The 22,591-nt window shown below is 38.3% G+C and overlaps 1 protein-coding gene across 6 annotated transcripts in view; it reads right to left on the reverse strand.

The window, feature by feature from the left end:
- The window catches only part of LOC124613025 (FH1/FH2 domain-containing protein 3), a 647,968-nt gene that overhangs the window by 24,875 nt on the left and 600,502 nt on the right, over positions 1–22,591 (reverse strand). For 5 of the 6 annotated variants that reach the window (XM_047141585.1, XM_047141584.1, XM_047141583.1 and 2 more), the window contains 6 exons: positions 22,315–22,434; positions 21,059–21,333; positions 17,284–17,358; positions 16,753–16,945; positions 16,513–16,645; positions 9,675–9,842 (listed from right to left, as the gene is read on the reverse strand). In XM_047141585.1, coding sequence (XP_046997541.1) covers positions 9,675–9,842; positions 16,513–16,645; positions 16,753–16,945; positions 17,284–17,358; positions 21,059–21,333; positions 22,315–22,434 — 964 coding nt within the window. Of the gene's footprint in view, positions 1–1,733; positions 1,803–9,674; positions 9,843–16,512; positions 16,646–16,752; positions 16,946–17,283; positions 17,359–21,058; positions 21,334–22,314; positions 22,435–22,591 lie in introns of all 6 variants that reach the window. The other variant, XR_006979594.1, reaches the window with a different exon arrangement.

The following is a 22,591-nucleotide window of genomic DNA, read 5'->3' on the forward strand; positions in this document are numbered from 1 at the left end:
CAACTTTTTATAAAATATGTTTGACAAAGATTTTTATAGTGTAATGCAGCCTTATTTCTAACTTTTATGAAAATTCAATGATTTAGTTAAATTCTAACCTATTAGATAAAAATACCAACTAACTTCACTTACAAACCATAAGAAATTATGAACAAGCATTGTGATTGTCTAAAACAACTGATGAATGCTTCATCCTATTCAGTTGTTACCAACAGCAGCATTCAACACAACAGCCGCTAACACCATAACTGCACTATTATTAAGATATGTATAGTGATTTATATCCAGATGATGGAAATAACACTAATTAATGATTAGTATTTTTCAACCATAACTTTAATTCCTGTTCCCTGACTTTGCAGTTATTAACAGAAATTAAATACTCAAAATTAAAAATGCATATGGTTAAATAAAAGAGACTGAACACTTAACAGGAAAGTGAGTTCACAGTCCCAATACTGCATCCTATTTAAGTTGGTAAAATGAAAAGTGAATTCTAGTTTGGTGCTGTGTTCTGGATTCTGACTTAGTGGATATCATTCATCCAAGAAGTTGAATTTTCGTGTAAACTTAGTTTAACTTCTTATACTTTGTTGGAGTAGATGATTCTATAGAGATTCAATATCTGTCAAGTGTTGGTGTGTTGGCTAAGTGACCTTTTTTTTAACAATTATTATACATCATCTTGAAGATATGCATGATGCACATAAATCACCGATAAGAATCATAAAAAAGGGAAGGGGGGAAATGTGTATAAAACTAGATTAGTGTGGTTTGATACAATATTTACTTAAAATATCTCAAAAATTTCTTGAATTTCAAATCAGATGTATCATCAGTGGATATAGTGACCTTCTCATTGACAGAACTTTTTGTAAGTGTCAACCACTGTTGAGAACGAATAGTTCATTGAAATGTAAGGGAATGACTGGAAACTTTATGATAGAGAAAAAAATTATTGAAGATTTTAAAAACAACAAACAGAGGCTTGCAACACAAACTAAAGACATCCGCAAAATAAGGATGATGGAAAAGAGCCAGAATAAACATAGCTAGTTGTGCTGTATGTTTTAGTAGCAGAAAAACTTGTATCTGGAGACTATTTCTAGGAAGAAATAGAAAAATGGTGCTGGACCTCATTCATTTGTTATTTTGAATAGAAGTGAAAAGACTTGAAATAGCATCCCTGGAATAGTCTAATTAAAGTTGAAGTTTATGTGAAAAAACAGGGAATCCTCATCATGTTTTTGACTGATCTATGTAGTGGTCACATACAAATTAAAATTTTTTAAAACGTTTATTAAGTTGGTTGTACAATGCACTTGTTTTGCACTTAGTGTGGTCATAAATTTCAAAATGTAAAACACCATGCATCTACTTAAATTTTGTTTAATTTTTACATGTATTAGGTGGGCAAATCATATTTTGTAAGTTTTTTTGATGAACAGAGTATCAAATATTTCATTGGCTATATATCATTACATGAACAGTTTTTTGCTCAGAGTTTGGGAATCAGTCCACTTGCTTTCTCAAACATCAGCTCCTCATACAGTCTTCCTGTCTATGTGAGTGTGACTGTGAGTTCTGGTTATTGTATCAGTTTTATTTAGATACTCCTGCATTCAGAGTGTGAGAAAAGCCATTATTGCAACCAAACTCTTCTTGTAATTTATATTATCTTATCTCTTAAATTTCTGTGTCATTAGGAAATAGACTGCCATGCAATAACTCACTGAAGACTCGTTTTCAAAGACAGTTACCACCTTTTACCAGGCTCTCTCATTTTAGGCAGTTCTGGATTTCTGCAACAATTGATACGTGAAGAGAACAAACCATTCCTCTTATCGTCTTTCATAGTTTGTCTTGGAAGATGAATACAAAACTATTTATCACTATCGGTATTTTAAACATGAGGTGAACATTTGAACCCGCACTTAGCAAATGTTTTGGTGTTATAATTAGCATCAATTTGTCCAACATGATGCCTTAATCCAGTAGGTTATTACTGTCATGCATCTTTAGAAATTAAAGTATGAGATTCCATTTAACATAAGATAAATGTTAATTTTCTTAATTCCATCTTATTTTTCAAATGTATTATGCACATAGTTGCAAAAATCACACAGTTCGTATCTGTATACTAAATTGACTGTGAATAATGTCCCAATACAGCTGCAGTACTGCTCTGAGGGGCACCACACATGGCAGTTAGTATTATAACATGTTTTAAGATTTTCTCCTGTTCATTCCCACAGATCAAGTGGAGAGAGAATTACAGCTTTTACACCTCTTTAAAAGGGCCAATGAATAAACTATAAGATGTGGAATGTAAGTTGTTTGAACATTTCATATGCCAGAAGAAACTCAAGTTTCATGTTATTATGTACTATTTATATCTCTATATATTAATATAGTGACTTCATGTTTTGGCATTTTTATTTTCATAGTCACTGTCATTTGAGGCACAATATGTTTGCAGGATTTTGATATCTGTTTTCATTTATGGTATTAGCTGTTTAAGGCATATTGTACTTTATTGTTGTTACTGAAACAAATACCAAAAACTTTTATGGTTGCAAGTGCCCTATCTCCATGTAAAAATTTTATCGTATTTTTAATATTTTGTGATCAGTCCCATATCTTGTGGAGACACAATATAAGATCACTCGACTTCAATAAATCACTATACGAGCTGTTGTTAGTCTACCTCCTTTTTGACTCTTCCTATGGAAATGAGTGTCTACTCAACTTTAGTAATAGTTTTCTTAAACACTTACCAGTTTAACAAGCCTATGGTCATTCACGTTCAACTTCATTATACGTGTCTGATGTCCTCTGTCAGGCCAATTCAATGCTGATATCCACTTCTCCTTTATTTCATTATAGACTTAGTAAGCAACCTATCTTTTTTGTAGACAAACTGTGGCTTTCCAGTTTCCTACTAATGCAATAAAACCTAGTATTCATTTTATTAAAGAACTGAATGTTTGTGAATGTTCTACTTCACATCTCTATGCATATTTGCCACCTGTCACTTATTATTCTTGGTACTTCTAACTTCAGCTGAAAACTTATATCAGAATTGTCCTGTGTTACTACATGCTTATTTTCTCTTTATGGATGTGGCATTTCTGTTATAAATGTAAGTGCTCTTTAATGGTGTTTGTGATAATTTACTGTATCTTGGCAACAGAGAACCAACAGTTACACATGCAGTAGTCTATATGAGTGTGTAATTAATAGTAGTTTAATATCCCTGCCAATGGACGTTAGCAATAGCAATGTGGGGGCACTCCAGTTAGACTCAGCTAGGCACTGCCAGGTGGATGTGGCCACCACATCACATCATTTGACCCACTTACAGCCATGGGTTAAGCTATCCACCATGGGTCAGTCTGGTGCTTATCCCGTGCTCTGCTTATGACAACCTTGGCTTTGTTCACAGATCACAAGTGTGTTTTAGGTTCCTGTGTTATGGGCCCAAAGTTTCTGGAACTGAGGCAGCAACATATGTCACAACAACACCAGTTTGTGGCTCAACAGGAACTACTCCTGCTACTAGTCTCTCTGTCCCCACTTGGGCCATTGATCCTGTCATGTGTTCTTCCAGGCCTTGGGTTGCAGCTTCATGGAAATTTAGTCTCAAGCCCTGCCTACACCCGGCTTTCCCCACCATCATCAGCAGCAGTTGGTTGCAGTTCACCTATGCAGACATGGCATATTTGTTTTCCTGGGATCGTTGTTCTTGTGTTGCTTAGTGGTTCAGTTCAGTATATTGAAACACTTCACATTGAGCTTTTGTAAGTTATTGTGAAATAGTTACATGATTTTTCCTTCCTATGTATCAGATACCAATGGTTCTGCAACACAGTTTCAGTGGTCTTCTTCACTGTATCTTACAATCTTATTTGGAGGTTTTTGTGTTTTCAGGGGTTCTTTTTATGCATAGTGTTTAGGGTATATTCAAAGCCTGTGACATGCAAGTTTGTGTTGCAGTAATCAGAAGCTTGTTGGTAACTTCTTAGGCACATGTTTGCACACTGCCTAAATGTACTTTTGTGTCATTCAAGCTATTGGGACAGTCTGTGTTGTGCCTTCTCACTTGGGTGCTGCACTTCTCTGACATGATTGAGCCATCTCTTTTAAGAGGGGAGGGGTGTAGTGAATGCAGGCGTGTCCCCTTACATTTTCAGCGATCACACTTATGGATACACTTCCTTGGAGGTTATTTGTCAATAGACAAGTCACTGAGCTGTTTACCACAGTGCCTCCTGCAGCTGCCACAGCATTCGGAGGCGCAAGCTGTGCCAATACATGGCATCAAGGTCACAATACACAGCACCTGTTCACATCTGCAAGGCCATATTTCACATGACACTGCACATAAAGTCTTCCATGGGCATGCACTTAGGTCGCTGCTTCACCCCTCGGGAGTCAGTTATGCTCCACACTCTGACTAACCATCAACCACTAAAAGTCTGCATTACAGACCCAATGCCTGCTGCTGTTGAAGACCACCAAGGCATTTTCTCGCACTTGCCATGAGCCCGTGCAACGTTGGACTTTTGTCAGCCACTTCTGAGAGCACTGTTCCACTGAATCTCTCTCTGGACTATCCATGAGCCACTGCCTCACAGAACCATGCCATTAAAGCACCTTGCTGCTCATCAGTTGAGTGCCCTCAAGCTCCCAGCCTTGTGGGACTGAGTCATTGCTTAATCTTCCTGCTCCTCACCTCTTCAATATTCATGGACATTTGTCCTTAGAAACTCAACTTAGTTAGTCCCTGTTGTCCTCATAAAGTGTGGATTTCAATTGCCGTCAGTCACATTACTTGGCCTAAGCACACAACACCTTAGTAGCTTTGAAAAAATCAAACAATGGAAAATCCGGGATGGAATAATGACAATATTATGAAAAGGATAGTGAGGCGACCAATAACCTCTGACAACCTCGAAGGAAGTGACGTCATAGATGGTGGAATCCTGATTGTGACCTTGCAGTTGATGAGCGTGCCACAGCCTAGAGGAAGTGGAACTCGACTAAATGACAAGAACACAGGGCAAATTTCACAATGGTACAGAAACTGACAAGCAAGACCATCAGGTGTGTGAAGAGATCTTATGATCGATCAAGACTGGAAAAGTTGGGTGAAGAATTTAAAATGTACAACACCAGAAACTTTTATCAAGCATTCAAAGAGGAACTCTGAGGGTACAAACCACAATGCCTTCACTTTAAGAATACACCCAGGGAGCTGGTCACTAATAACCACGAGAATGTGGAACTTTTGGCAAACTATTTGGTGCAATTGCTTAACTGCGAAGAGCCCACAGAAAGACTGCCTGTTGAAGATCCTCAAGAGATGCTCCTACCATCTAACCCACCAACTATACAGCAAGTTGCTAATGCCATCAACCATCTTAAAAACTGCAAGGCACCCAGGGAAGATGGCATCATTGCAGAAGCTCTGAAACCAGTTGGAAATACAATCACAGAGGCCCTACACCAGATCTTGGTTGACTGTTGGGAGACTGGCAGGGTCCCTGATGATTGGAAATCGGCTATCACACACCCTTTACATAAGAAAGGCGATTGCAGTGGTGTCAACAACTACCAGGGGATTTCTCTGCTGCCAACAGGATACAAAGTGCTCTCCGAGATTTTACTGGACAACGCAGAAAGTCGATGTGAACAAACAACTGGTGAATATCAAGAAGGATTTCAATGTGGTATACCCTGTACCAAGCAGATCATCGATCTGAAAACCATTCTCCAACTAAAACAAAAAAGGAGTATGAAGATCACCATGGTTGTTGTCGACTTTATGAAAGCTTATGATTCCATTGACCGCCACACATTCTTCTTAGTACTCCAAGATCGATGTATGGATTACAACACACACACCCTCATCAAAGAGACTCTCACAGATACAACATCTAAGGTGAAGTTCACAGGAGAATTATCTTGGAGTTTCAACATCATAACGGAAGTACAACAAGGTGATAGTCTATCACCCATCCTGTTTAATCTGGTGCGTGATAAAGTCATCATAACCTGGGAATGTACACTGAAGAATCTAGGAATCAAACTGGTTACCATTGGAGCCGGGACCCGAAGAATCAAGATGAGGTCCTTGTCTTCGCAGATGACATAGCAATCATAACCAACAACTCTAAGGATGCTGTCCAAGCCCTGCATGAGTTAGCGGTGAAGTCAGGGTTACAAAAATCGTATTAAAGACCAAATACTTTGAGAACCAGTGCTCCAGTAACACCCCTTTGACAACTATACATAGTACGACTGGGACTGGGCATTGTTTTTAAGCGACTATCATTACAACATCCATTTTTGTCCCACTGCCCAACATACCAATGCAGACATACTCTGACATGGAATTCGGCTGCCATCAAGCAGCTTGTTTTGCAGTGGATTAACAGCTGCAAACCACCTTGGATGAATTCTTGTTGAACACATGTGATGTCACCACAGAACACATGTGATGTCACAATGGCAGCGTCCCACGACCCCCAAGGTTTTGTCTGAAGTCCAGAAGGAGTAGCTGGAACATGTCTGAAATCCAGGAGTGGCTGGAACATGTTTCCTACCAGGCTGACCCAGTTTTTCAAAATTATTTCATGCTGTATTACTAGCTCCATGCACCTCAGGGCATCTTGACTTTGACCTCATAGGACTCTGACTACTGGGTTGTCAATCTTACTGGCTCTAGACCCACATCCACCAGTTTTTTCATACATCTCACTGATGGATCACGCTCATGAAGGCTATAGCCCGGTGGCATGTCTACTGCACTGGCATCAAAACCAACACTGAAACACATGCCACTCCCACGCCTTCAATCAGACATACCCAGTGCAGCATTTTTCACCGCGGAACTGCCTTGACTGCCCACAAGAGAAGGTTCACAGCGATTTTGTTGGGCAATTTCTGAGAGCTATGTGGCTGTTGGTTGTGGATGCCATTTCCAGTTTCTCATATGTGACACACATGTTGTCTACTACCACTACTACCCTCACCACCATCCACACCCCTGAGAGAATTTTTGCTATTGAGGGGGCACCTTGCACCTTAGTATCTGACAACAGTACTCAATTTACATCAAATCAGATGGAGCACAGTTTGAGGCCTTCTGACACAAAAATGGCATCATCCATTTGACTACTGCCTTTTCACTGCAACTCCAACAGGGAAGTTGAATGGATGGTCCACACCTTCAAGATTCAGATGTGGAACGTCATGCATACACCATTGGCTGAGGATGCCTCACACAGATTCCTTGCAACATATAAGCCCACCCCATCAACGGAGTTAGTTCAGCCAGACTTCTGCATGGGCGCAGGCATCATCACACCCTGTTAGATCTTCTGCATCCCGTGCACCATGTCCTCCTGCATACAGGCTCGCCTACACTCAGGGTGCCAGTGTATGTGCTCACAGTTTCATCTGGTGTCCAGGTTGAACCAAAGGGTTTATCCTAGGCCAGATGGATTCACAGCTGTTTGAAATCTAGACTGGCATCATTCACCTGCTGCACCACCACAGCTGTCTCTACAGAATCCTAGCCTCCTCCTCCGCTCCACAGAATTGACACTAGGGTCACCTCCAGCCAGGAATTCATCCCCTCTCCCATGCCTCCTGCACCATGGTAGGACTTCCAACCCCAGGACCTTACTTACTAATGTGCAGATGAAAGAATCACAGTTAGGTCACCTGTGGAGAAAGAACTTCCCCTCTGCCCCACACCCCAGTGGCACTGGACCAGTCTCAAGCTGCAGATCCACTCCAGCTCCTCCATCCTCACTGTCGTCAAGCTGGCCTCCTGCTGGGGTCGATCTAGGGCTGATGGTCCTTGATTCACCGGCAGTGAGTGATGCCTCTCCTGCCCCCCCACATTCACAGTCACCAGCACCGGCGAGGTCAACTTGGCCCTACATGCTGGTTTTATATTCCTGACAGCAGATCTTAGCAATGGCAACACGCAGGCACTCCAGTTAGTTTCAGCTAGGTGCCACCAGGGGCATGGCCATTGAGTTATGTGATCTGACCCACTGACTGCCACAGGTTAAGCGAGCTACCATACCTCAGTCTAGTACAGCATACCAAACAAGTAAACACTGGTTACGTCTAGCTGTTATTCAGATCTTGACACTGCTTTGGACATTGACTTTCTGGCTCACATTCTTGGTGCTTATCCCGTGCTGTACTCACAACAACCTGGGTTTTGTTCATGGATCCACAGATCACGAGTGTGTATTTGGCATTGACTATTTACATAGAGCACCAAAAAAGACAATATCTAAATTATTTGAATTATAAAATTTTTCAATATAGGTCCTATTCTGCATTTAGTTTTTTAGTATTGTGATAAAAAAAACTTCTTGCCATTGTGCTCTATAAGGGACACACATCAGGAGTGAGGTGTCAAGAAGTAGTAACCACATATAAAGACTTCAGCTATGTGACAATTTGAAGTCTATATGCAAATATAACCAGATGCTTGTTGCACGCCATATACTTATAACACTTCCAAAGCATAATGTGTATATGCAAAAGATAGTACCAACTTAAGTTTCTGGAATCATGAGTTCTTTCTACCAGAGATAAGAAGACAAAATATAGATGTGAGAAAAATTGGTGAATAACACACAGAAACAGATAAGTCTTCCAGAATGTTGAGCTGCGATAAACGAAGGCTGGAAGGCAAATTGACAGTAAACAACTTGTTTTCCAACTACTCTATCTTGCTTCACCAAAAGTGAAACATTTGTTCATTTGTCTCAGTTTAAAATTTCACAGCCTGCAGTATGTTTTTGTTTCATCGTTATACTATGTCTCTTCAGAAGAAGGAAACCCATCCAAACTGAGGACCTAAATTTAAACTTTCACATGTAAATGAAGTGATGTGGCATCTGCCATGGCACTGTCTCGAAAAGCAGGTTTTGAGTGTAATTATGTAACTCACCTTTAACATTAATGTTATTGAATTATATTATTATTATTATTTATAATGTGCAGGAACATGCAGACAATATATCAAAAAATTGTAACCTTTTGTGGATGATAACTGACGACAACTGTTTGACAAATAGCTACTTACTGTTAACTTGTAACTTAATGGACCAACATACTTACTACTGCAAAATTTTCAAGTAAGGTGCTTGCATTACCTAAGTGCAGAAGCTAATCAGGGAACTAACTGCAACAATTTTAATACTGCCTAGGATGTTACTGAAAGAGTTCCTAAACTTTTTCAAGTAACCAATATATGAATATGAAATTCATAACTGAACAGGATAATTTTGCTAAGATGTTTCAAAAGAAGGTGGTTGGATACTCTTTTTGAGTATCCTATCAGCTTCTTTTGAAACATAAACAAATTAGACAATGGCTGAAAGACACTCAAATAAACTTTTTAGCTATGTTTGTCAGAGGAAAGATGCAGTCAAAGCATTGGCACAGAACAGACATGCAGTTGCTGGAAGGAAGAAAAAGTTACCCCAAACCCTGTCTCAAGTAATATAAAGTGCAGGCAAAGAAACATATTTAGCCTAGTCAAGTACTCTTGCTTTTGTTTCATCATGTAACTTGGAGCTCTTCTTCTCAGTCCTAAAATTTACTTTTAATGAGAGAGGAATATCAGCTGTTAGACTTACAGGATTTGCGATCAGCATTTCTGGTTCGTTTGCGTTCTCGTGGTGTTGTCCTCGTATTTGGTGCTTTGGTGGCAGTTTTCACAAGAGATTCCAAAATTTCATCATCTCCATCTGTCAGGTGACCATTCACTGTTGCATCGCCAGTTGAAGGACTCAGAGCATTTCGACCTGAAAAATTGTAGTCCTCTAGTGTGTACCTACATTTTACTTGTAGTCCTCTAGTCCACATTTAAATTTTACGTTTAAACACATTGTGAGGCACATTCAGCTATGGGACAAGTTATCAAACCATGTCTCACTGTAGTCCTCTGGCAGTACCTCTCTTAGAAAACAGAAGTGTGTTAACAGCAGAGGTAAGCTGTGAGGCAGGTCATGAATCATGCCTGGATAATTCATTAGGCAAGAGTATTGTCAATGAAAGATACAGAGTCTGAAGCATTTGAATAACAATGGGTGTTCAAAGGAGGAGTGGTAGATTTTTAAAAATATTTCTAGTAATGAAGTGGATTACTAATGTGGCTACAAAATTGCTCAGGGCAACTTTCACTACATAGTAAGCCATATGAATGGTGATAGTATGTCTGATATATTCCTTTAGACTATGAATAAAGGACAGAAAATACTAAACTCCTGAAGCTTAAGTTATTTTAATTATACTTATCTGGGAAGATATGTGTGAGACAGGAAGAGTGTTAGAGTTGACTGTTACGTACAAACAGTAGATAGCACAGACATCTCAGCTGTAGAACATCGCTGGAGAGGGTGAAATGATTTTTTATATTTACAAATGAAATGTTTATGCCCTACGGTATTAACATGGCCATCATCAGATTATTCCGATATTGTTTTGGGCTCTGATTACTTGGGATTTAATTGCAGTGAGAACACATACAATGGTTACTTTTAGGCTAATTTTGCAAAAAAAGAAATATAGAAAGTGAACTGCCAAAGGAAGAATTAAGTAGCAAAGGAGAGGAGCACTATTACAAGGGAAACAACTGTGTTTCTAAATACTGTAAGCTACATGATGGAATACAAGCATTATTTGCGGGTGGTGCTCCTGCTGTTACTGAAAAGTTTTCCCATTAATATGGAAGAACTCTGGCAAGGAGATATTCAAGTATTTTCTCCTCCATACCCTTAATGCTATGTTCTTCAATGTTCATATTTTGCAACAACTTGATTTATTCATGAGCCAGTTTACAGATTCTTGTGTCATTCTCTGACGAGAACTGTCTGTTGTAACTGCAGATAAAGTAACCATAGAATTCACATGAATTCTTAAAACACTTAAATGATCTTCTTAGTTATAATGATTTAGTTGGATATTAATTTTCATTGTTATCTTATTTAAAATGTGATGATAACAGGTGAGGGAGGGAGAGAGAGAGAGGGGGGGGGGGGGCAGGGAAGGAGGGAGGCAGGGCCAGTATCGAATAATACAGATGTCACAACATTGAAAATCTGAGGCTGATTGTACATATTGTACAAGAAGAAGCTCCTACATTAAAAAGGAAAAAAAAGTAGTTGATCCTACCACTCTGTTTAGCTTTCTAATTTATGAATAAATTTGAAATTTGCATTATTTTTAAGTTTTCATGTAGACTATTCTTTCTGTCTTTTTTAGATGTATGGAGGAGATCACAGTGTACATCGTAAGGATAATTTTTTTATAGTTATAATGACACTCTGATCAATTTTGATATGGTTACTTTGTTTACAAAAGGTCAAAGAAAGACTCATAACAACAACAAGTTCAATTTTTTTCTTATGATTGGCAAGTTGTTGCCTGATTGTTGAAAAGGAGCTATTTTCAATTTTGAGGCATTGCTTTCAACATCTGAAGATTTGCATTTTCTTTATTGATAAATTAAAAAACCAAACCTGAGAATCAACTTCACAGCGCACATCACAATGGTGTGGCATGGATTGTGCCTTTGTCATAATATATTCACGAGTTCTTAAAACACTCAAACAATCTTCTTAATCATGTGATGGTAACAGGGGGAGGGAGGGAGAAAGGGTGGGGGCAGGGAAGGATGGAGGCAGGGAAGGGGCCCCTAAATTATGGTAGGGAATGATGGACTCCCTGGGCCACATAAATTGAGAAAACTGATTCAAATGTTTCCAGTATCCATTAACTACTGAACCAGCAGCAACAAGAGGAAGGCATGATCAATATACATGCAACAAAAGAATTCAAGCTACAGCATCACAAGCATCAAAGAAAGTATCAGGGTTGCATGTCAGAAGTGGTAAACAGTCTGGTGGAGTGATATGTGGAAGGGAAAAACTGTAAAACACGTTTGATTGTATGTATACTGTATGTGTACACTATACGTAGCAGCGTAAAGTTCCAAAATGTCAGATTGGCAGGGCTATATAGAATAAGCTCAGCCATTGGGAGTACTTCATATTTTATGCCCAAAAATGTTAAAATATCCAACCGCAGGATACCAGAACACAATTTGACTATTTTCTGATTGTTAATGATCTTAATTTAATGAGGCTCATATTTTTGTCAATGTCAGCCCAAAAGATAATGGGTTGCCAGCAGTGGTAAAACCTATTGTATCCTACTGTGGGCAAGAAGACATGGGTGTAGGGTGAGTGAAGTTACGGGGCCGGTGCTCATCCACCTTGCTCTTCCTCTGTTCTGTCTTACCTTCCAGTCTTCTCTTCCATGTCATCTCCATCATCATCATCATTATCATCATCATTATCGGCCCTGCACAAACTCTGTGATGCTGGTGGCTGTGTTATGTTCCTATCCCATGCATCTACAGTATATCCCTAGCGCGTTCCTATTCCATCCACCTAATGTCTCTCCCTAATGCATTCCTATCTCATGTTCCTCCTACCTCCTGCCTCTTCTTCCCACATTCCTATCCTGTGCATCTGCTTCTTTTCCCATGCCTGTGAGTCACCTAATCCATCGAAAAAAACCTTACACCAATCAAGGTGGAGAACTGCAGTTCTGACACTTTGTAGCCATACAGATGTGTGTGTGTGTGTGTGTGTGTGTGTGTGTGTGCGTGTGGAACATCCTATTACACTGGATAAAATGACTTAAGAAATCAGTGAATATATTACTCCAACAGACTCATTCATTATTTTTGTAAATATGTAGCAATATAGGTTGCAATGCATTTCAAACAAATTTTAACAAAAGAATAAGAACAGCAAATAGCTTACTATGCAAACCAATAAATATCGTTTAACTTAAAATGGGCATCTTATTATTTAGTAATACACATTTTTACCCTGAACTCAAAAACAGTTACCAGAAACTACTTTAAGCAAAACCAAATTTTACCAATTTGTGAGCTGATGACCCCAACTCTCCTTTTGTTACGCTATATTCCATTCCCCCCCCCCCCCCCCCCCTCCCCTGCCCCCCCTTGAACAACTTCTAGAATTACCTCTGTGTGTGTGTGTGTGTGTGTGTGTGTGTGTGTGTGCGCAGTACACTAAGCTCTTGCTAATCTGGCCTTTCAGTAATCTGGCCCACATCCACCCTGTAGTCACTCAAGCAGAAATGACAAGTACAATAATGAATACTCACATACAACAATGTTGTTAGTTAAATATAATGTTACACAATGCTATACTGAAACTGTAGCTTTCTTTAGGATTCAGCATCATGCTTCTGAAAGGAAACATGTTATGCTAGACCTCGAGTGGAAACTCAAAATTAGCGATAAGTTGAACTGATATTCTATGCAGAACGCCACTGCTGCTGAGTACAATGCTGGATAAGCAACCAGTTATGACCAAACTTTAACAGACAAAGAGTTAATCAAAAGTATACAGAAAAGTTATGATGAAAGTGATGAAGAAGAAGACATAGGAGAAGAGAATGTGAAGAAATCTCACACTGCTGATGTTGAAGCTGCAGACATCATTCTGGAGTACATTATGCAACAATCAGAAACATGCAGTGCCAGTGTAATTGTTTTAAAGCTGTTGCGTGATAAAGCATACTGCCATCACGTATAATTATTGTAGTGAAACTAAAGAGCCTAGTGTAGTTCAAATAAGGATTTATGGGGAAGGTTGCAAAGTTCTCTGTTTCATGTACATAACTTTTGATGAAACAATGCCTCTACTGTTCTGTGGGTTGATATCTTCACTCCCAAAGTAATTTGGTGTATATACGCATCCACATACATATGTAACTATTAGCAGCTGATTTACAGAATCCTCTAAGCAGATTTTTGAACTTAATTAGTGGTAACAAAATTTTTTTTTTTTCTCCCTTCCCTGCCTATCCAATTACCTCCATATGGCTCATACCATAGTGCACAATGAATTTTCTGAATCAGTAACCAGAGAATTTTCCTGTTAATTTAATTAGGGAACAATCTTGAACAAATGGATCAACCTGCATCGTTTATTTTAAGGTACATATCTGAACATGTCAATACTGTTTAGTGCAAAAGGTGGTTCATGCACATGAAAGATGCAGAAAATTATTAATACTTGCAGTGTATGGCTCTTGAAAGCTTATACTGTGTTAATTAAGCAGTTTAATAATTCCTTGACGTGCTATAACCTTCACCCACCTGCACCAGGAAATTTGGTTATTAAAATGAAAAATACATTTTACAATATTAGCTTTATAAACGCCTGTCAATTTCCAAGTACAGATTAGAAGTATGTGAGAAGTCATTAGCGGTGTTAAAAAATGCTTTCATTACACTTTACACATGCAACAAACATCTGCTGCTTCTGCATTTGCCACTATTATATAGACAAGCCACTATTACTTGGACAACTGAGAAACCTAATAAAGTAGATCAGCATTCAATAAACATGTGAGCACTTTTAAAAAGGTACAATATGGATCAAACGTAAGATATTGTAAAATGGTAACATCACCTTGAGTCTCATACAAGCAGATTTTGATACTTAATTCTATATAAGTGGCTACATATTACGATTCATGTTTTTACGCATTGGCAACATGCCATTTACAAGAATCAACTGGTCATTGTATGCGTAAGACCACCAGTAACCAAAGTGTACAGCTATGCCACTCATAATCTTCATAAGATGCATTTGCAAAAGAAATCAGTCCTTGAGTTTTCACTTTCACTAATCAAGGGTCCAGACCCAACCTTGGCAGAAAAACCTTAGATGATAGGAAGATGTTTATAAGTGGTTCACAGTTAACAGTTTAAGTCTTAATCTCAAAAAGACTCTTATTATGCAATTTCAAGTAATTCCTGGATAACAAGTAAAAATGGAGTAAATATATGGATAAACTAATCAAGAAGCTCATTCCAGCCTTGCCCTTACAAGCATCTATCATTGTGCTGACTACAGACAAGGGTATTGGATTATTTTGCATAATTTTACTGGCTGTTGTACTACAGAATTATCTTTTGGAGCAGTGCACCAGAAGTGAATACAGTGTTTGCTCAGCAGAAGTGAGTAGTATGAATATCGTGTAAAGCAGAGAACCACAAATTTTGTAGAAGCTTTTCTAAGGAACTTTGAATTCTTACACTCACTTCCCAATATATTTACTCCTTATTGATTTTTCTTACTGATGATGTAAATCAGTTTTTACTGAACTGTGATATGCATAGTCTCGATATAATACACAAAAATAATTTTCACGTAGACCTTGGCTATTTGTCCAGGGTTCGGAATGGAGGCACATACTCTGGTAGTAAGATATTTAACAAGCTCCTGTCCAACATAATGCAAAATATCAGGAACCTCTACCAATTCAAAAGGAAATTAAAACATATTTCATTAACCACTCTTTCTACAAATTATATGATTAATTCAGGGATTTAACCATTTTGATCGGTAAATGGCAAGTTGTAGGATTCATTATAAAGCTATCTGACAAGTGATATTGTACCATAAGTAGGACTCATATTTATATATGTAGAAATATTTTCTTAGAAAAACACCATTGTAATCAAGTAAATATTTAACTACTAATAGCAGCTACATAATAAAACTAAGAACACAGCAGCTTTTTTTAAAAAAAAGTAGCAGCTTTCTTACTAACTTACTCAAGTTTAGATGGTGTAAGTGAGTACAGCATTAAGCAGTATAATGACAGATTACTCTTAATACAGTATACAGATTAAATTTGCATGATGTGTTAGTCTCATGTTAATGTACACCTTGACTTGTTCCACATTCATGAAGGTTCCCCTTTTTGATAATATCTATGGAACACAACAAATGAATGAGTTCTGGAAATGAGATGCTAAAAGTATTCAATCCATTTTGCTATTTTGGAAACAAATTAACTGATGATGGCTGAAGAAGAGCAGCTACAAAATGCAGACTGACAATAGAGAGAAAAGCGTTTCTGAAAAGGAGAACTTTACTAATATAAAATATAATTTTATGTGTAAGAAAGTGTAGCCTTGTATGGGAATGAAATGTGAACAATAAGTTGTTCCAGACAAGAAGACAATAGAAGATTTTGAAATGTGGTGCTACAAAAGAATGCTGAAAATTATATGGGAGTCCAAATAAATAATGAGGAGGCCATGAATCAAGTAGGGTAAAAATGAAATTTGTGGCACAAATTGACTAAAAGAAGGGCTCAGTTGATATGACACATTCTGTGACATTAGTGAATCATCAGTTTGGTAGCAGAAATACGGAAGGTAAAAACTGTAGAGAGAGACAAAGGTTAGCATACAGTAAGACGGTTCAAATGGATTTACTTTGGCACAGTTATTTAATGATCAAGAGGTTTGTACATGAGCTGCATCAAAACAGTCTTCAGACTGAAGACAGTGATGATGTCAATGAAAACAACAACAACAACATCATTTAAAAAAATTGGAGTTTCATTACGTACCTGCGTCCTTCCTTTGTCGACGCCATGGCAGTGTTAAAGTGCCATGAACACTTTCTGCATCAGAAACATCTCCACCCAACAGCTGCCGTAATTCAGCATCTGCACGATCCTCCTTTGTGCGAAACTTGCCAACCTACAAAACATAAAAAGTCCTTAAGGTATTAAATGACTACTTAGACATGTACTCTTCATCATTTCCAGTTAATATCTGTAACACTAATGACTTTGTGTACATCATACCTCAGTAATCATCTTCCCACGTGTTTTGTTGCGTTCACGATGATTTGCTTTTTTCTCGAGTTGCTGCAGTACACGTTCTCGAGTAGTGCGATACTCAAGAGCAAACTCAGAAACAGTGCGGCAAAATTCATTTGGTCGTAAATCCTGCACTCGATGCATCGGAATCCCCAGCCATAGGAGAAATTTATGAAACCTTAAACACAAATATTTTTTGCATCATTCTTTCATGAGCTACATTATTACCAAGTTTTCTGTTACAGAAAAATAATTGGTTCAACATATACTGGTTTATTAGATGAATAAGTCTGCTCTGTAAAGAATTTTCGATAAATTGGCAACTGTAGGCATATCATCCAAATATGGAACACAAAATAATACTGCTGATTAGCTTCCAAAGAAAGATAAATGAAGTAAAGAACAAAACACACACACACACACACACACACACACACACACACACACACGCACGCACACACGCACACACACACACAAAATTGTATTGAAGTAATTGTTATAGTATTTATTACTAACCTGTTCATGACTCTTCTGTGCACTATCCCTAAAACAATAATCCTCTCGGCACAGTCTGCCAGAAAATCGGACATCCTGAAACAAACCAAATACCTTGTGACTCGTCAACATATTTTTAATGAATAATTTTTGAATAACAATGCAACAGGAAGGTCGTTGGTGATCCATGTATCATTTGTATGACATGTCAGTGATACAGAATGAGGCAGTCTACCAAACCCCTGAAAAAGTTGCCTGAATAATGGCTGTGATTTAATATCACATAATAATAATATTCTTATAGTCTGCTTTTCTTAATAAAACTAGCTTTCTTAACTACGAGTTTTTATTATGTGATTACATTACAGAGAGTAACACTCCATGTGTGATTTATAAGTTGACTGCCAAGAGGCCACCAGTGGTGCAGTAGAGCAGCCTGCTTTGGCTATCAGTGGCCACATGGCAGTCAAAGTGTTAAAGGTAAGTTACCTCAGGCTATAATTTTGCAGGACATTAATGAATGGAAATAAATAAAATATGTTAACTTCGTAATTTATTTCACTCTGAGACCTGAAATCATGTTAAGTGCAAATGTCAGTTAACGGGCATACTTAAGGAGCTTAAGCAAGTGCTTTTATCCATTTCAAATTTTCTTACATACATACACAAATTCTGATGTTTCTGTGTTGATTATTAACTCTTAGTGTGATGACATAGCTGAAAACAATATAAAATTTAAAACTAAAGAGTGGAAAATCCAGGATGGAATGTAACAATATTATGGAAATGAAAGTTGCTACTCACCTTATAGCGGAGATGCTGAGGCGCTGATAGGCACAACAAAAAGACTGTCACAAATAAAGCTTTCAGCCATTAAGGCTTTTGTCAACAATAGACTACACACACACACACACACACACACACACACGACTGCAGTCTCAGGCAACTGAAACCACACTCAGTGTGGCTTCAGTTGCCTGAGACTGCAGTTGTGTGCGTGAGCTGCATTTGCGCTGGCGCGTGCGCACATTTGTGTGTGTGTGTGTGTGTGTGTGTGTGTGTGTGTGTGTGTGTGTGTGTGTCATGTATTGCAAGAAGCTTTTTTTTTTGAGCCAAGGTCTAAGAGACAACATTAGCGCACACAATCAATGATGGTACACCTTGCCAAAGCAAATGATACAAAACTTGAAGACTTGGAACCAAAAGATGCTCCAGTTTAGGTAAGTCATATGACTAGGGCCTCCCGTCAGGTAGACCATTTGCCGGGTGCAAATCTTTTGATTTGACACCACTTTGGTGACTTGCACATCAAATTTAGCTAAGCGAAGACTATATAAAGAGCTCACCTGATTTAAATTTCTGTCTCTATTCATTATAGTTACAGCAGACACAATGCAAATGAGTTTTTATGTAAGATGTATGATAAATCTGTCACAAGTGGTGAAAATTAGTTAACTTGTCAGTGTAAATGGAAATGAAGTCCCATGCTTCTTGAGAGAGCGTAGGGGAACAATGTGGGAGACTCGCACCGCCATACTAGGCAAGGTCCTAATGGAGGTGGTTTGCCGTTGCCTTCCTCCAACTGTAATGGGGATGAATGATGATGATGAAGATGACACAACAACACCCAGTAATCTTGGGGCAAATGAAAATCCCTGACCCTGCCAGGAATCGAACCCGGGACCCCATGCTTGGGAAGCGAGAACGCTACCGCGAGTCGACGAGTTGCGGAAAACTTGGCAGTAATTGCCATTTAAAATAAGAAACCCAGTTTTGCATTTATTAATGTAGCAGTTTTTCCTATAAACTTGTTTAGAATTTGTTCATATTGATATTTCATCTTATTGTGCTGCTGTCCTTTTCCCTATACTTCTGGGGCAGGGAGGTGGAGGGGTATCAGTATAGGAGTGGGGGAAGACACATGCTACCTGTGGAAGCATGTAGGGATATGGTGGGAACAGGATAGTGGGCTGCTAGATGCAGCATCGGGAGAATGTATTGGGGTCAGGTAGGAAGGCCAAGGGAGAGGGGAGAGAAGTAGAAGAGGAAAAACTATACAGGTGCACTGGAGGGATAGGAGGCACATGTAGGGCTGGAGTGGAAACAGGTAAGGAGATAGGCAGATGAAGGACAAGGGCTCGTGATGGATGAGGCTATGCAGGTTAGAGGAATGAAGGATATGTTACAGGAGTGTTCCCATCTGTGCAATTATTCAGAAAAGCTGGTGTTGGTGGGCAGAATCTAGATGGTACAGGCAGTGAAGCAATATCTGAAGACTTGACTTCACCTTAAGACAACAGTGAGTTATTCATGTGTTTGTGTGTTTTGCCTGTGTCTGATGAAGGGATCAGTCCAACAATATAGGAAAAGACAGATTGCTACTTACAGTGAAGATGACATATTAAGTTGCAGACAGGCACAATTAAAATACACTTGAACACAAGCTTTCAGCCACAGCCTTTATCAGAAAAAGAAAGAGAAACGCACACCACTCATACACACAAGCAAGCACACCTCACGCACACATGAAGGGTACTTTGGACCAGACTGCATTCTGGTCTGAGCTGCCGGAGTTGGCGGTCAAGTATGTGTGAGGAGTGCTTGCTTATCTGAACAAATCATGTGTTTCTCTTTCTTTTTCTAACAAAGGCTGTGGCTGAAAGCTTACATGTAAGTATCTTTTAACTGTGCCTGACTGCATCTTACGTGTCATCTTTATGGTAAGTAGCAATCTATCTTTTCCGATATTGTTGACAGTCCAACCTGGAGTTTCCTTTATTTGAAGGTTTTGCCCGATAAATAATAACATCTTCCAGCCTTCTTTCAATGTGCTTATCTAGCACCTCAATGCCTCTTGTATGTGTTGAGTAGCAATCTATCCTTTTCTGATTGTTATTATTTCATCCCAGATTTTCCTTAGTATAGTACTCTGCATGTGACAAAATTGGTTTTATTAGTGCTGAAACTTATGATAGCTGACAATATCGAGCAACAAAGAGAGTTATTGGTAACAAAGATGAACAGTTCAAAATAAACTTAAAGTTTACAAGTGGTCACTGTGGTAGCTGGACTGCTGGTAGCTCTCTGGAAATACCGAGGAATTCCTTCTGCTGAGTGCCTGGTCTTGGTGCAGTTGTAGTTGTTCCTTCACATTTCCACTTACAATCATATCATGAACAGTCTGAAATATGAGATTTTCACTCTGCAGCGGAGTGTGCGCTGATATGAAACTTCCTGGCAGATTAAAACTGTGTGCCCGACCGAGACTCGAACTCGGGACCTTTGCCTTTCGCGGGCAAGTGCTCTACCAACTGAGCTACCGAAGCTTCGGTAGCTCAGTTGGTAGAGCACTTGCCCGCGAAAGGCAAAGGTCCCGAGTTCGAGTCTCGGTCGGGCACACAGTTTTAATCTGCCAGGAAGTTTCAGTCTGAAATATGATCTGATGGATCTTTTACTAACGTGACATCCAATGATTAGTCCACTTTTGAAGTCACTGAACTCTCCTGACTGACTTATTTTGAAGTTACTGCTTCTCTACTGACAACACAATACTCCCTGTTTCCTTTTACAATGGCAGATTCACCTCTCATTACATCTAGCCATCAGTTCCATGTTAAATAGGTGTGTCTTGATACTTTTGATCAGATAATGTACTTACAAACAAAGCTAATATGGAATCAGTAATATTTACAGTAGATGATAAAACATAACTATGGCATGAAGTGTGTGAACTGGGAAGTAAGGGAGAGTAAAAGAAAACTAAGTAAACTCATAAAACTGACTACAGATAACTTACTTTGTCTTCATAGTGAAGCCATCATGCTTTGCAATAACTTTTAGATGGTCCCAAGAGGCTTTGCACTCTTGCTCCATTTTCTGAATGTTGGCAGCAAGCTCATCAAAATCAACTTTTGATGCACGTGTAACAGCACCAATCTCTGAATACAAGTCTGTTGAATCTGGAAATTTTTCCATAACCATATGACAAAGGTGGTGCAGCAGAGAGTGTTTATGCACTGTGTCCTTTACTTCTGGAACCTTTGCCAAATATTCTATCTGAAATCCTTTCACCTGAACAAAAATTAAATATAGGGTTTCAGTTGCACTGTGGGCCTTTGAGAATTTCATATCAAAAAGAGTACATAACCTCATTAAAGATACCTATTTAAGCAAACTGTTCAGTGTTGATACAAAAACAATGAAAAATTGCACATGCAATATTTTCATACAGATCTCTATAAAAGAAGAGCCTTTACATTGCTGATGATCTATTACTTTCAATGAAGTATAAATCACACAAAAAACTATAGCATATAGGTTAGGATGGATACAAGCAGAGGCTGGAAGCTGACAATACTGTCTAAGCAAATTTCATCTGTGACATTTTTTACCCTATTTTGGAGAATCATACAATATGGGAAACTGAAAGGTTAACTGTTTATTTCATTTATCATAATTTAAAATGATTTATGTTTCTTTGGCAAAATATATGTTACAATAACGAATAAAAAGGTCCACAAACATTAGAGCTTTTTCCAGCAAATATTATTCAGTGTGTTAATGGTTAATTTGGAAAGAGAAATAGAAGTTTTTCAAAATAATACAATAATTCAGAAAAAATTGCATTTTTACAAGATGCTAACCACGGAAGACTATTAGCATGAGCTCTTGACTACATTTACAGCTGATGCTGCTGCACTACTCAGAGCAGAAATAATATGTTTCACACCATGATGATTTCTAGTAATCAAAATAACAATATACAATAAAATACAAGTTCCCAATAATTAACCCAATAAAAAACTCTTTTTTATGTTGTGACACCACTTAGAATAATTTAAAAAAATGGGTGAATTGTTCCTTAGCTTTAAGCCTACACTCAAAAGATACAATATAAATAAAGTCTGAACCTCAAACATTTCATCCTCTGGCCCTATTATCTATGTCAATTTTTAAGTAGTATTCAGATCTCAGTCAAGATTTTAAACTTCCATTCAAAACAGTTTATTAAAGAATGCATATTATATACATTTCTCAGTGTGTTCATCTTACCTCACTTCCATTTAGAAAAATACCAATTGAAAGCAAGGTACTAAGAATACCACGGAATGTTTTGTTGGATTTAAGGGTCTCCATTCCTTGCTTAAGATCCATGAGAGGTTCTGCTACTTCCTGTAGGTTAAGAAATTGAAATCAATTTATGACTTTATTGCAAGGAATTACAATAGACAGCAATATTTCAAAGATGGGTGATGAAATATTTCAATAAAACAAAATGATCTGGAATTTAGTTACACAGGCAAATAACACATACATGTTTGAAAAACAT

The sequence above is a fragment of the Schistocerca americana genome, chromosome 4, assembly GCF_021461395.2.
Source record: "Schistocerca americana isolate TAMUIC-IGC-003095 chromosome 4, iqSchAmer2.1, whole genome shotgun sequence".
In the NCBI taxonomy this organism is placed as follows: Eukaryota; Metazoa; Arthropoda; class Insecta; order Orthoptera; family Acrididae; genus Schistocerca; species Schistocerca americana.